Source organism: Trachinotus anak, unplaced genomic scaffold, assembly GCF_046630095.1.
Source record: "Trachinotus anak isolate AG129_WGS33_773 ecotype Australia unplaced genomic scaffold, CSIRO_AGI_Tana_v1 ptg000012l, whole genome shotgun sequence".
In the NCBI taxonomy this organism is placed as follows: Eukaryota; Metazoa; Chordata; class Actinopteri; order Carangiformes; family Carangidae; genus Trachinotus; species Trachinotus anak.
Genome location: NW_027273863.1, coordinates 1,654,331 through 1,667,540, shown reverse-complemented (window position 1 = coordinate 1,667,540; position 13,210 = coordinate 1,654,331). Strand labels below are relative to the sequence as shown.

At 43.1% G+C, this 13,210-nt stretch overlaps 2 protein-coding genes across 3 annotated transcripts in view; one reads left to right on the top strand and one right to left on the bottom strand.

Annotated features, from left to right (window-relative positions):
- The window catches only part of agla (amylo-alpha-1, 6-glucosidase, 4-alpha-glucanotransferase a), a 42,586-nt gene extending 33,980 nt beyond the window's left edge, over window positions 1-8,606 (top strand). For both annotated transcript variants that reach the window (XM_071490699.1, XM_071490698.1), the window contains exons 26-35: window positions 57-180; window positions 372-473; window positions 594-705; window positions 977-1,112; window positions 1,361-1,473; window positions 4,528-4,739; window positions 4,860-4,957; window positions 5,477-5,564; window positions 6,547-6,680; window positions 6,850-8,606. In XM_071490699.1, the coding sequence (XP_071346800.1) occupies window positions 57-180; window positions 372-473; window positions 594-705; window positions 977-1,112; window positions 1,361-1,473; window positions 4,528-4,739; window positions 4,860-4,957; window positions 5,477-5,564; window positions 6,547-6,680; window positions 6,850-6,967 (1,237 nt within the window). In that variant the 3' untranslated portion in view covers window positions 6,968-8,606. The remainder of the gene's footprint in view (window positions 1-56; window positions 181-371; window positions 474-593; window positions 706-976; window positions 1,113-1,360; window positions 1,474-4,527; window positions 4,740-4,859; window positions 4,958-5,476; window positions 5,565-6,546; window positions 6,681-6,849) is intronic.
- Window positions 8,607-10,109: 1,503 nt separating this feature from the next.
- The window catches only part of LOC139628721 (putative defense protein 1), a 9,130-nt gene continuing 6,029 nt past the window's right edge, over window positions 10,110-13,210 (bottom strand). Inside the window, exons 5-9 of the mRNA XM_071490712.1 lie at window positions 12,644-12,721; window positions 12,392-12,468; window positions 11,884-11,981; window positions 11,493-11,583; window positions 10,110-10,718 (exon numbers count right to left, since the gene is read on the bottom strand). Coding sequence (XP_071346813.1) covers window positions 10,665-10,718; window positions 11,493-11,583; window positions 11,884-11,981; window positions 12,392-12,468; window positions 12,644-12,721 — 398 coding nt within the window. The 3' untranslated portion in view covers window positions 10,110-10,664. The remainder of the gene's footprint in view (window positions 10,719-11,492; window positions 11,584-11,883; window positions 11,982-12,391; window positions 12,469-12,643; window positions 12,722-13,210) is intronic.

Sequence of the window (13,210 nt, the reverse complement as noted above, 5' to 3'; positions counted from 1 at the left end):
GCTTGTTTTGATTTTATTTTCAAATCTAAAAACAAACATTTTGTCTCCTGGTTTAGTAATATTATCCTGGCCTTCGCGGGGACATTGCGCCACGGTTTGATCCCCAACCTGCTGGGTGAGGGTCGCTGTGCCAGATACAACTGCCGTGATGCTGTGTGGTGGTGGCTGCAGTGCATCCAGGTACACACACACACAGTCCTTAGTGCCTCTTTTCCAGAAACACTAAGAACAAAGTACCCCTCCCTAACCCTAACCCTAACCCCATAATCTGAAACGTTACACTGAAAGGTTTATGAGTATAATAGTAATAGAAATGGATGAGGAGAGTCATGTCATTATGTTATTATTGATGACGCACTGGTTTCATTCAGGACTACGCTACCCACGTTCCCCAAGGACATGAAATCCTCCGCTGCCCAGTTACACGCATGTACCCTACTGATGACTGTGAGCCCTGTAAACCTGGAGAGGTGGTATGTACTATACTACCACCAACATTTTCAAATTTCATTTTTAAACCACCACTCTCACACACAGATGCTCAAACATGTGTATTCACATGCCTAATATATTTTATTTGCGTGTGCGTACAGGAGCAGCCTCTGTATGATGTGATCCAGGAGGCTCTGCAGCGCCACTTGGAAGGAATTTCCTTCAGAGAGAGAAACGCTGGACCCAAGATAGACATGAACATGAGAGATGAAGGTAAGTGTGTGTGTGGGTGTGGGTGTGGGTGTGGGTGTGGGTGTGTGTGTGTGTGAGAGAGATACACATGCTGAGTACAGTGTAATGTTCACAGAGATCTCCCAGTATGAGACGATACAGGAGGAGGTGGAGGTTCAGTTCTGGTTTGAATACTTAAGTTTTACTGTATCAACAAACATCACAAATCATTTTCTAGTTCTACACAGACTCTTCTGTAAACAGCAGTGAGCAGACTGCTCTGTGTTTTAACACCGTACGTCTTCCTGAGCAGGCTTCAACCTGTTTGCTAAAGTGGATCCAGCCACAGGCTTTGTCAGTGGAGGGAACCGCTTCAACTGCGGCACATGGATGGACAAGATGGGAGAGAGCGAGAGAGCCAGGAACAAAGGCATGCCGGCTACTCCGAGGTAAGACAAACACACACACACATCACCTCTAACCAGCTGCTCAACAGCGGCCAGACTCTCAGTTTTCCAGGAGCGTCAGATTTTATTTTTGAATTTACATGATTGTAATTGAATATCTTAGATTTTGATGTTGTTCATTAGAAATTGTGACTTTATTCATATAAATGACTTTATTAATATAAATGAAATCATCATAAATGAATCAATAAAAACAGATAACAGTCAGTTTTCTGTGTGACTCTGTCCAGGGACGGAGCAGCGGTGGAGATTGTTGGTCTCAGTAAATCAACTGTTCGCTGGGTGGTGGAGCTCCACACCAAAGGAATGTTCCCTTATGATGGAGCTAAAGTACACAGAGACGGTAGTATACACACACACACACACACACACACACACACTCATACTTGTATTTCTATCTTTGTGAGGACCCTCATTGAAATAATGCATTCCCTAGCCCCTTACCCTAACCTTAACCATCACAACTGAGTGCCTTACCCTAACCCTAACCTTAACCTAACCCTAATTCATGTCCCCATCGTTCATTACTTGAATAAGATACCAGAAAACCAACAAGTATTAATCTCAGAAATGAATAAAAAAATCAGGCTTAAGTATAACTTCCTTACCCATATTGACAGACCAGATTTCGTTGTCAATCCCAACGATCCAATCCACTGGACAAAGGAGACGGCAGACAAGATCCTCAAACATTGGCTGGCCAAATTAAACATGTAAGAAGGGAAAATGCTGTTAACGCACTCCCCTCATCATCAAATATAGTTAATTTAAGCCAGTCCTTCTTCTTAAACAGGGCGGAAATTGAAATTCTTGAAAAAGGATTAACTTTTATACCCACGCCCAAACCACCAGCTCATCTAGAAATACGCAGAGACCTCCACCTGTGTCATCGCCGTCTAAAATTATTAGACTACTTTGATTATAACAAACAACAGGAATCTGTACCTTTCATTACGTCATCACATTGGGAACTGAAATTGGAAGCAGTGTCCTCTCCCATTCAGAACCTCATTAAAGAGGACATTGCAGCCTTCTGCCAATTTAAGCCGCACCACACAGGCAAGCAAAACATCAGCCAGGCAGAGAGAGGAGCGCTTGCCAGTCTCGCCAGTAATCCTGACATCATTATTAAAGGTGCAGACAAAGGAGGCCAAATCTGCATACAGGACAAGGTACATTATCTACAAGAAGCCAATAGACAACTCAGTGACATCCATTATTACAAACCTTTACAGTACTTACTCCAGCCTGAAACACAAACCATCGTCAGAGACAGAGTAGAACAGTTATATAGGGACAAATTCATAAATGACAAACAAAAAACTCACCTTATGGGTCCAGATAATTTCCGCCCATGCCTATTCTATCTGCTGCCTAAAATCCACAAATCTTCTGTATCGTGGCCAGTTCCACACGTCATCCCCAGAGGCAGACCCATCATCAGCGACTGTGGCTCGGAGACGTATAACATCACGGAGTACATTGATTTCTTTTTGAATCCACTGTTGCAACAACATCCAAGTTATGTGAAAGATACATATCATTTTGTCAATAAATTGAAAAATATACAAACATGCACTAATGCTTTTATCTTTTCCATCGATGTTGACTCTCTGTATACAAACATAGACACAACGCTGTTTCTGAAAGCTGTGGCTGAAGTTTTTAGCAGGAATCCTAATCCCTCTCGTCCTGATGAGTTTATTTTAGACCTTTTAAAACTCACACTAGAGAGAAACGATTTCGAATTTAATGGCAAATATTTCCTGCAGGTCTCTGGATGCGCCATGGGCCGTAAGTACTCACCGGCTTATGCGGACATCTATATGGCAGACTGGGAAAAGACAGCATTCCAAAAATGCAGGAAAACACCAGGCCTCTATTTAAGATACTTGGATGACATTTTTGGAATATGGCCTCATTCACTGGCAGATTTTAATGATTTTATGCTAATTTTAAACAACCACCATCCTAAAATCTCCCTCAAACATAATATCCAACCACACCAAGTGGAATTCCTGGACACACAAGCTTTCTTCTGTGATGTTAATCACAGTTCAAAGGGTTTAGCCACCAGAGTGCACTTTAAGGATACAGACAGGCATGCCTTACTCCATAAGACTAACTTTCATCCCCGTCATACATATAAAGGTCTCATAAAATCACAACTTATCAGATTTCACAGAATCTGCACCCATAAACAGGATGTAGAAACTGCCACCAACACTCTATTTACAGTTCTGAGACCGAGAGGCTACTCAGCCAGGTTTCTCAGAGCTATTAAGAGTGAGGTGAGGAGACTGTTCGAATCATCTGGGGAATACACTAGCAGGAAACATAACATGCCTGTCGTACCTTTTGTAATCACTTATTCACCACATGTGTCACAATTAAACTCTGCTTTGAAAACCCATTTCCAGGAAGCACAAAACCAGATCCAGGAACTGGGAGATTTTAAGATGATCACTGCCTACAGGAGAAACAAGAATCTGAAGAACATCCTAGTACACACAGCTATGGAAAAACAAGAAAGACCACGCTCAAACAACCCCAAATTTATTAACATACTCTTTATAGGGAATACATTCTCTGACAAAGGTGCTCCCATCAGACAGAGCTTTAAAGAGGACGTCAGGAATGTAGTATATGCAATTCAGTGCACAACCTGTAAGAAAATATATGTAGGAGAGACAGGCAACAGTTTAAAAACAAGGATCTATCAACATACATATCAACTCAATAAAACACAAAACTGTACTATTCTTTATAATCACCTCAGAAACCATGGTCCCTATAATTATATCTTTTTGGGACTAGAAAATAACAATAACTGGTCGAGATCCTTACGAAAAAGAAAAGAGAGAGAGTGGATAAACACATTGGAAACTATAGATCCAAAAGGACTAAATGAAAAACAATAAGTTAGTTTCTTTTATATCAAAGTTTTTATAAACAATTGCTTTTTTATCTTTATATAAAAACATCATAACCAACCGCTTAAAAGACTCCTAGGTATTAAAAAAAAAAACAAGCATTACTTTTATTAACTATAAAACGAACTATCTTTTACACAGTTGTTTTATTATTATTTATTGTTGCATGAATTTTACAGTAAAAGATGGTTTCAGATATTAAAAAACTATAAAAACAACCTGGGAGCCAGAGTTATCCGGTTGAGTTTTTTGATTATATGTTTTAAAGCAATAACTCACTAATACATATCATTCCATGGTCCTTATCCTTTCTCCCTCAATAAAAAAATCACTCCTCTGTCTAACCTGCATATTAATTTGGTGTTGTATTCAGCCTAATGGTCCAATTTTCCCTCCTTGTGTGTGTCAATTTTTTTACATTTGTACAATAACCCAACTTTTCATTTTCTGTTACTCTGTTCCAGGTAAAGAAGTTTTCGTTTCCTACTCCCAGTGGAACCAGCAGCTCCAGAACTCCTTTGAAACTGCTTTCTGGGTGTCTGGGGACCCAAAGGACCCCAACGAGAAACACCCTGATCTGGTGCATAAAAAAGGCATCTACAAAGACAGCTATGGGGCCTCCAGCCCCTGGTGTGACTATCAGCTGAGACCCAATTTCACTATCGCCATGGTGGTGGTAGGTGGAAAGCATGGAAACCATAATTATAAATAAATATTTCATTTTACTGCTTAAAGGTTAGGGTTTGATGATGTCTGAGCCGTGATTGGTCAGTTGACCTGATGTCTGTTGTTAAAGGCTCCGGAGCTGTTCACAGTGGACAGAGCCTGGCACGCTCTGGACGTGGCTGAGAAGAAACTACTGGGACCACTGGGAATGAAGACACTAGACCCTGAGTAATACATCTTCACACACACACACACACACACGGTCAACCTACTGTCTGTATCCCTCCACATAAAAGAAACTGCGTCTGACAACTTCAACTAAACAAGGTTAAATAGTAACTGTAGTGGAAGGATCAGTCATTTTATTCTTGAGCAGGAGAAGCAGTTGTGTTCTTTTGTCTCTTGTGGTAAATGTTACTGTTGTTGTGTTTGTATCATGAGAAACAAACAAACACTGCAGGGCTCCAGTTTTCACTGCTCTCAGAGCAGTGGTGCTCTGAACGTCACCAGGTTTTTTTGTGCAGTGAATAAGTGAAAACTGGAGCTCTGCACTGAGCCAGGTGTGTGTGTGTGTGTGTGTGTGTGTGTGTGTGTCTGTGTGTGTGTGTCTGTGTCTGTGTCTGTGTCTGTGTCTGTGTCTGTGTCTGTGTCTGTGTTTTTCAGCCAACCACCTTTTTTTAGCTTGGATGTGTTTGTGTTATGATCATATCTGATGAAGAGTCTCATATTGTATTTGTGTTGTCCCAGTGATATGGTGTACTGTGGTGTCTATGACAACGCCCTGGACAATGACAACTACAACCTGGCAAAAGGTTTCAACTACCACCAGGGACCGGTGAGTGAGACCAGGCCCTGCTGCTACTGAGGCTCAGTGTAGGTTCATAACAGTCAATCCACATGGTTCAAGCCTCCAGAGTCCAGTCCACTCCTGAATGTCTACATTACCAGTCAAAAGTTAGGACAGATACACATATAACAACAGCCTGTCACATCTCTCTCTGCGTTGTGTTAAAGACGTGCTGAACTCACAGCTGGCAGTTGACTGGTTGGCTCCAACAAGGAGACACACACAGCTCCACTGTCCATTCACTGACCTCTGTATCATTTACAGGCTCTTCAGGATCTGTAGGATACGAGCCCGGTGGAAACTTAAAACACTAATGAGTGAACTGTAGCAGGTTCAGGAACCGTTAACTAATAAATCATATGACCAACAGTTTAACTCTACCAGGATCAAAACATTTCTATTATAAATTATATAAAGACGCTTCTGAGAAAGATGAATGAAGACACACAGACAGTGATTGTTCCTCTCTCTGATAGGATATACATGAATAGATTCAGATTTACAGATTTCACCTGAGGGACACAAGCCTGCCGACTTGTTCCCACAGTAATGGACTTTATTTTGCTGCGTTGTTACCTTGGATACTGTGTAACCTAGCACTAAATATGAGATATAAAATAACATCATAACAAAAATGTGTTCACTTTAAAAAAATAAAAATAAAGATAAAATTACTGACAAAATAAAATTTTATATTCCAAGGTTTTGAGTTTAGATGTAGGAACCATTTAAAGCTCAGATGATGTATTTAATGTAACATGCCAGAGGCACATGTTATACAGTGCTCTGATTGACTGAGACAGCACTTACATCATCTCCAGGAGACAGCAACTAACTCTCAGTTCTTCTCACAGGAGGTTAAAAGGGAGAGGAGGAGCACTGACACAGTGGTTCCTGTCTCTGCTGCGCTGCAACACACACTGGAACTCACTGTCTCTCTCTATCTGTGTGTCTGTGTGTGTGTGTGCAGGAGTGGTTGTGGCCGGTAGGCTACTTCCTGCGTGCCAAACTCTACTTTGCCAAGAAGCTGGGAGAGGAAACCTACACCAGAACCGTCACCCTGGTCAAAAATGTTCTGTCCCGGCACTACACCCACCTGGAGAAGTACGACTGTCTCTCATCACCTCCTGCTCCTGCTCCTGCTCCTGCTCCTGCTCCTGCTCCTGCTCCTCCTCCTCCTCCTCCTCCTCCTGCTCCTGCTCATCCTCATCCTCCTGTGTTTGTGGAGCTGTGTACATTTTGATAACCCTCCTCTTGTCCTCTGCTCCCTCAGGTCTCCGTGGAAGGGTCTGCCAGAACTGACCAATGAGAACGGCCAGTACTGCCCATTCAGCTGTGAGACCCAGGCTTGGTCTCTGGCCACTGTGCTGGAGGTCCTCCATGACCTCTAGATGACCTTTGCGGCCCCTGGTGTCACACTTCCTGTCGTAGCTGAGAGCAGCAGACGTCTGCGGGCTGAAGTTTGACTGAGGAGACACAACAGCGATTCAGTCTGTGAATCACCAGGGTCAGTCGTGACCTCCGACCTCTTGCTGAGTGATCAGAGTGATTTTCATGCTGCGTTTATGTGTAGTGGGAAATTTGATGGACATTGTTTTGACTTGTTTAACTTCTGGTTCACTTTAACACATCTGAGCGAGGATCTGTTTGAGTTCATGCATCGCAGCTCAACAGTCAGTGTTAGTTTCACACAGATGGTCAGGTGACTAGTTAGTTAAAGCTTCTCTCCGTTAAACAACTTCCTTATGATTGCTGGCCTTTATTGCTGAGGCCTGAGTTCCCATGTTGCACTGAGCTTAGATTTGCTGTATTTTCAGTTCTCCAGCTGAAACCTAACGTGAACTGTTTCCTCTTCTTTTCTCATGTGACATAAATGCAGCATATTCACAGCAGTTCTTTGAAACTAGTAGCAGCTTCAGAGCAGATATGGTGCCAGTCAGCTTTAGTGTTAGTAATCAATACAGTATTTTGGTCACTCTCCTGCTTCATGTTTATATCAAGGACCTGAATCATCTGTAAACCTACAGATACCACCTGAACCTGATCCTGAACCTGATCCTGATCCTGAACCTGACAGTGTTTAAAACACACCAACACAGTGTTTGATACAGATGTATCTCTTCGACAGGACAGTTTCTCTCCTGTGTTCACCTGAAAATCTGCATTTACTAATCTGACCTTCTCAAAAAGAGAAAATCATCAAACCACATTGGACAGAAAGAAAGTCAAGATCAGGAGGTGGCTGCTTTAGCTCCAGACCAGAGTCAACTCAAAAATCTCTGACTTAATTCGGTGAAGTGGGATTTAACCGATTTTAAAGACATTTTGTCATTAGTACCATGTTCTTGACTGTTCTCAGTGAACTGTGCCATGATACTAATCACACCATTCACTGTGCATTAAAGCACTTTGAGCCGTCGTCTAACAGACATGATTCTTATAGAACTGAGATAATGTCACTGTGCGTTCACACCTGGAGTCCTACCTCCTCACTGTCCTCACCTACCTTCTGTCTGAACAGGTGACCTACCTACAGTCACCTGATCACCAGCTGTAGCACCAGTGATGTGCTGAGTTCTGTAAACTGTCGTGTTCCCTGAACCCACCATCTGATGCCTTTACACTCATGACATAAAACCCCTCAGTCGTGGTCTTCCAGCTGTTTTGGCAGTTTAACATTTCTCCAGTGTAACCTGTCTTTATCATCATCATCATCATCATCCAGCTGCGTCTTAATGTAAAACTCATTCATGTGCATGAATGTAGCTTTTTTTCCTGTGTAACGATGCCGTAGACGTCTCCTGATGAGTCTGTGTCTTGTCTTGAATTTTAACATGAAACATCAGCATTTCTCTAAGAAAGAAGGAACCTGGTGACAACAGAAGACACAGAGGACAAACTGTTGCAGCTCCTGTGTCAGTAGTCTGAAGATGTGTTCAGAAAAGTCACAGTGTGTATCTTCACTAACACCTGGAAACATCCAGTGTCACTGTGTGTAACTGTTCTGTGTTTAAAATCCTCTTGACTTGATCATCTGGTCTCTGAGAATTCTTCTTTCCTGAGTTGAATATTTGTATTCATTGGTTTCATTTTCATTGTTGAATCAAACGCATCACATCACACACAGTGGGACAAACATCACAGTGAACAGAGACTGGAGCACGAGTGTAAAGGATGAACTGATACGGCGCTGACTGTAGGAGAAATAGGTACCTGGTGGAGCTGCCCGTGGAGTGGGGGGAATCCCAGCAGCAGTTTGTGAGTGAGGAGGTCACACAGATATGATGCTGCCTCCTTAGGCTCAGGAAACCAGATCATCAAGTCTGCAGTGCTGAGTACAGGACAGTGAGTTGGATAGAAAACGTAGAAACCTGACCGACTGTTTTCCTGACTGAGAAATTCTTCCATAATAAAAATCCAGCCTTAGTTTTTTTTCACTAGATTCTCAACACGCACTTTTTTAAAAAAAAAAGATCCTGTGATCCCCCCAAAGTCCCCTCCTCAGGTATGAATGCTGATATATGAAATCTGGGACCAAGCCAACTTAAGATCATATATGATGAAGCCTGCAGCTTGAGGTTTATCAGGGGTTTGTATCTTGTGGTGAACCCTCTGAACTCGCTGTGAGTTTTTCTTCACCATGCAGATGACTTTGGGGATGGAGTCATGTTCGAGCCAAGTGTCCAATAACTTTTAAAACTTTGGGCCTTTTCTCCCTCAGGTCTGTCAGTGTAGGTGTGAAGCTCCTCAGATCAAAGCTGAGGCTTGGCACTTTACTGTAGTGTCTATGAGATTATGTCCAACTGATTAAGTGACGCTTAATGCATTACTCATGACGATTAATGTTTCATTTGAACTGGAATCAATTCATGTGTGAAGTCATTGAATTAGACCTACAGGAGCATTCATGAACTGATGATCTATTCTGAAGAGTTCTGCTTCAGGCCCTGGGTCCTGCACCAGGCACAGAGCCTCAGTACGGCCTTATTACTCTCTTTAGGATGTGCAGTGGAAACAGTGAATCACTCATCACTGACTTCAGATCAGGTTTTTGTTGGTCAGTCACTTTCCACTGTCTCAAGATATCAATGCGCCAACAGTGCACCTGACCACACCTCATTTTCAGATGGTGCAAGTGTATCTGCTGTTTAAACAGCGTCGGCGCTGGATGAGAAAATGACAACTGCGTCGGCCTGACACTAGCCAATACGCTGTAGGATGGGGCCCAGGGCCCCTGAGGCCAGTGACACAGTAGTTCAGTGATTTAAAGGCTGTGATGTAAAGTGTCTGCTCTGTGCGGCTGTGGCGCAGCGCAACGCCATTATGCGTGACCTTCATTAAATCCCCTGGAAAGGTCACCAGGATGCACACAGGCACACACACCTCTCCACACATCCTCTGCAGTGAGGAGCTCTGTCTTTCCGCCTGGTAAATCCACCATTATAATATAACAACCCCCCAGGGGCAAACGGGTATTTTGTTGAATTTAAGTTTAAGCTGGTTAAAGAATCAAATAAAAACAGTCAAACAACATTCTCAGCAAATTACCTTTTATTTTCAAGCTCACTGAAAATATTCTAATTATTTCCCAATAGTTTCCATTTCCACTAACAACATGCATGTTCTACAAGAGACATGATGAAGCTTGATGAAGAAGGACAATAGCGTTAGTAAGGATTGTGTGTGTGTGTGTGTGTGTGTGTGTGTGTGTGTGTGTGTGTGTGTGTGTGTGTGTGTGTGTGCGTGCGTGCGTGTGTGCGTGCGTGTGTGTGTGTGTGTACTTGCTACATAGTAAGGACCAAAAAAAGTATTTTACTAACAGAGTGAGGACATTTTGGGAAAGTGAGGACATTTTGGCCGGTCCTCACTTTTTGAGACACCTTCAAATCACATGTTGAGGGTTAAGACTTGGTTTCAGAGTTATGGTTAGAATTAGGTTTAGGTTAAGGTTAGGGTCAGGGTTAGGGTTAGGCTCTCAGTTGTGATGGTTAAGGTTAGGGTAAGGGGCTAGGGAATGCATTATGTCAATGAATGTCCTCACAAAGATAGAAGTACAAGTGTGTGTGTGTGTGTGTGCGTGCGCGCGCCTCAGCAGTAGGCAGATATACTCAGCAGACTGATGAAGATCAGAGCTGAGGAGACCTGAGGAGAAGGAAAGAGAAACATGTCAGCATCACAGCAGAGCTCAGACGTGGAGCAGACGGCTCAGTCAGCTGTTTCTGCTCTGCACTCTGCAAAAAAGCCTCATCAAATTTAGGTGAAAACATTAGGTTAGGGATGAGCTTTCCGTGGCAGCCAGCACACTCAGATTTTCAGCTACCAGAATTCTTAGAACAAGCTCATATGACTTAAAATAAGATCAGTGCTGTTGTTTCACACAGGCAGCACCATGTCCCTGGCTACGGTACATCAATCAGTGCGTCCATCACTTCTACAGTCAAACATCTCAGTAACTATTCCATTGGCACAAAATTTTGCACAGACATTCATGGTCCTCAGATGAGGGGGAGCATGGTCCAGCTGGTGGAGCAGGTTGGCTGCTGATCTCCGGGTTGGCAGTTTGATCCCTGTCTGTACAGGTGGTCAGGACATCTGGTGTAAAACCTTCTCCAAATCCAAGATGCAGATGATGACCCCCTGACGTTTCCTCTGGTGCCACCATAAGCTTACACAAGTCATTTACTTAAATAAAATGTCTGTAAAGCAACAGGAGACGAGCTCTCTCCACCCTGTGAAACGTCAGAGCTTAAAACAAGTGTCCAAGCACATCGGAGCTCCTGTAACAGACCTGCTCCTGTAGCTAGGTGAACAAAACCCCAAAGAAGAGTCAACTGGTCATTACAACAAGCAATGTTTACAGTCTTATATAGTCAGCACCAGATAAGTCAGTCAGTGAATCAGTCAGTCAGTACTCACTCCAGCTGCAGGGTTTCCACTGCTGTCCAGTCTCAGAGAGCTGCTGTTCAGCTGAACCCAGAATGTTGTGTAGTCCTGGACCAGAGTGGCACTGTCAACAACGACGACGACGATGACGACAATGACAGTGACAACAATAATGGCAACAGTAACAACAAGGACATGAAAGTGAGTCAGTGAATGATGTAGGAGGTCAACAAGTATAATACAGTCAGATCTGGGGCTGTCACTGTGTTGGATGTGACTCAGGTTGAAGCTTTTCCACTAATAAAATCAGTCTGGACTGTGATTTCAGGTTCAGATTAGAACCACACGTGGGTGTTGTCAGCAATGACCCTTGAGTGTGAGTGTGTGTGTGTGTGTGTGTGTGTGTGTGTGTGACTTTATCTACCTGAAGTAGATTTCTCTGTAGTGACTGTTGCTTGGTGCCTCCCAGGTCAGCTGGACCTTCTGTTTCCTGGCCCCTGATGCCTGACTAACAGTTGAGTTCTGCACACACACACACACACACACACACACACACACACACACACACACACACACACACACACACACACACACACACGGTAAATTATTAAAAAATTTCTTACACATGAGTCAATGATAAAAACTATGATATAGTAACAACTGGTAAAATGACCTTTGTGTTGACTGGGATCCATTACACTTAGCAATAGAAGAATAAGTTAAATCTTCAACTTTTCTGCAGTTTTTCAATGTTTCATGACTTTTTTTTTTAAATGTATTGTGGTGCAAACACATTCTGCAACATGATGTGACATGTTTTATTCCTATATGTTTGCTATATATGTATATGTAGGCAATGTATGTAGCAAACATAATAACTATCCAGACCTCAGGATGCAAAGAAACAGCAGAAATGTAACATTGACACATACCTCCATGTTTTGACAGTGCAGTGCAGTGAACTGGGTGGAGTCAATGTTGGTGAACTTTCCTACAGGCCACAGCAGAGCTGGAAACGGAAACAGAAAGTTCATCCACACAGAAAACTGGTGTCCTCAAAAACTTTTACCAGGATGAAACTGAGCCTTAATGTCATGACAAAGACAAACACAGGCACACAGTCCATATCCTCTTCTAAATGACAAATCAACATGTACACACTCCAACAGTCAAGGATCTTGTACCTTGTCCGTCTCTGCTCCTGGCCTGTAGAAGGAAACCCTGGAACTGTGTGGAGCTGTTCCTCACCACCTCCACCGTCACTGCAGGGAGACAGAGAGGGAGTCATGGTCATATCACACAGGCTCACTACAGAAGCTGTGAGGAGCAACCGGGGTTGGAAAGAGGTATTATGGGTAAAGTGTGTGTATGTTGGTGGAAAGAAAAGGGAGGAGAGGGGAGGATTTCTTTGCATCTGAGCCCCATTTAAAACTGTATGTGCAACTCGTCTGGAAAAAGAAAAAGCGTCTCAGTTGGAATGTGTTAATGACGCCTCATGCTGGAGGAGAAAAAAGAGGGAGGCTGAGGGTAGGAGTGAGGTCAAAGTAAATTCCTCCAAACATGACTTTTGACCTCTGAACTGTTACTTAACACCTCTCCTGGGACGGGGGCGGGGTCATGGAGAATTAGAGAGTGAAGAGAGGAGACAGACCACAGAGAGACAGACGGGGAAGAATGGAGGTGGACGAGAGAGAGAACATACATACAGAAAAATACAATGTGGTGTTTGATTGTCAGTGTGTTCTGTTAAT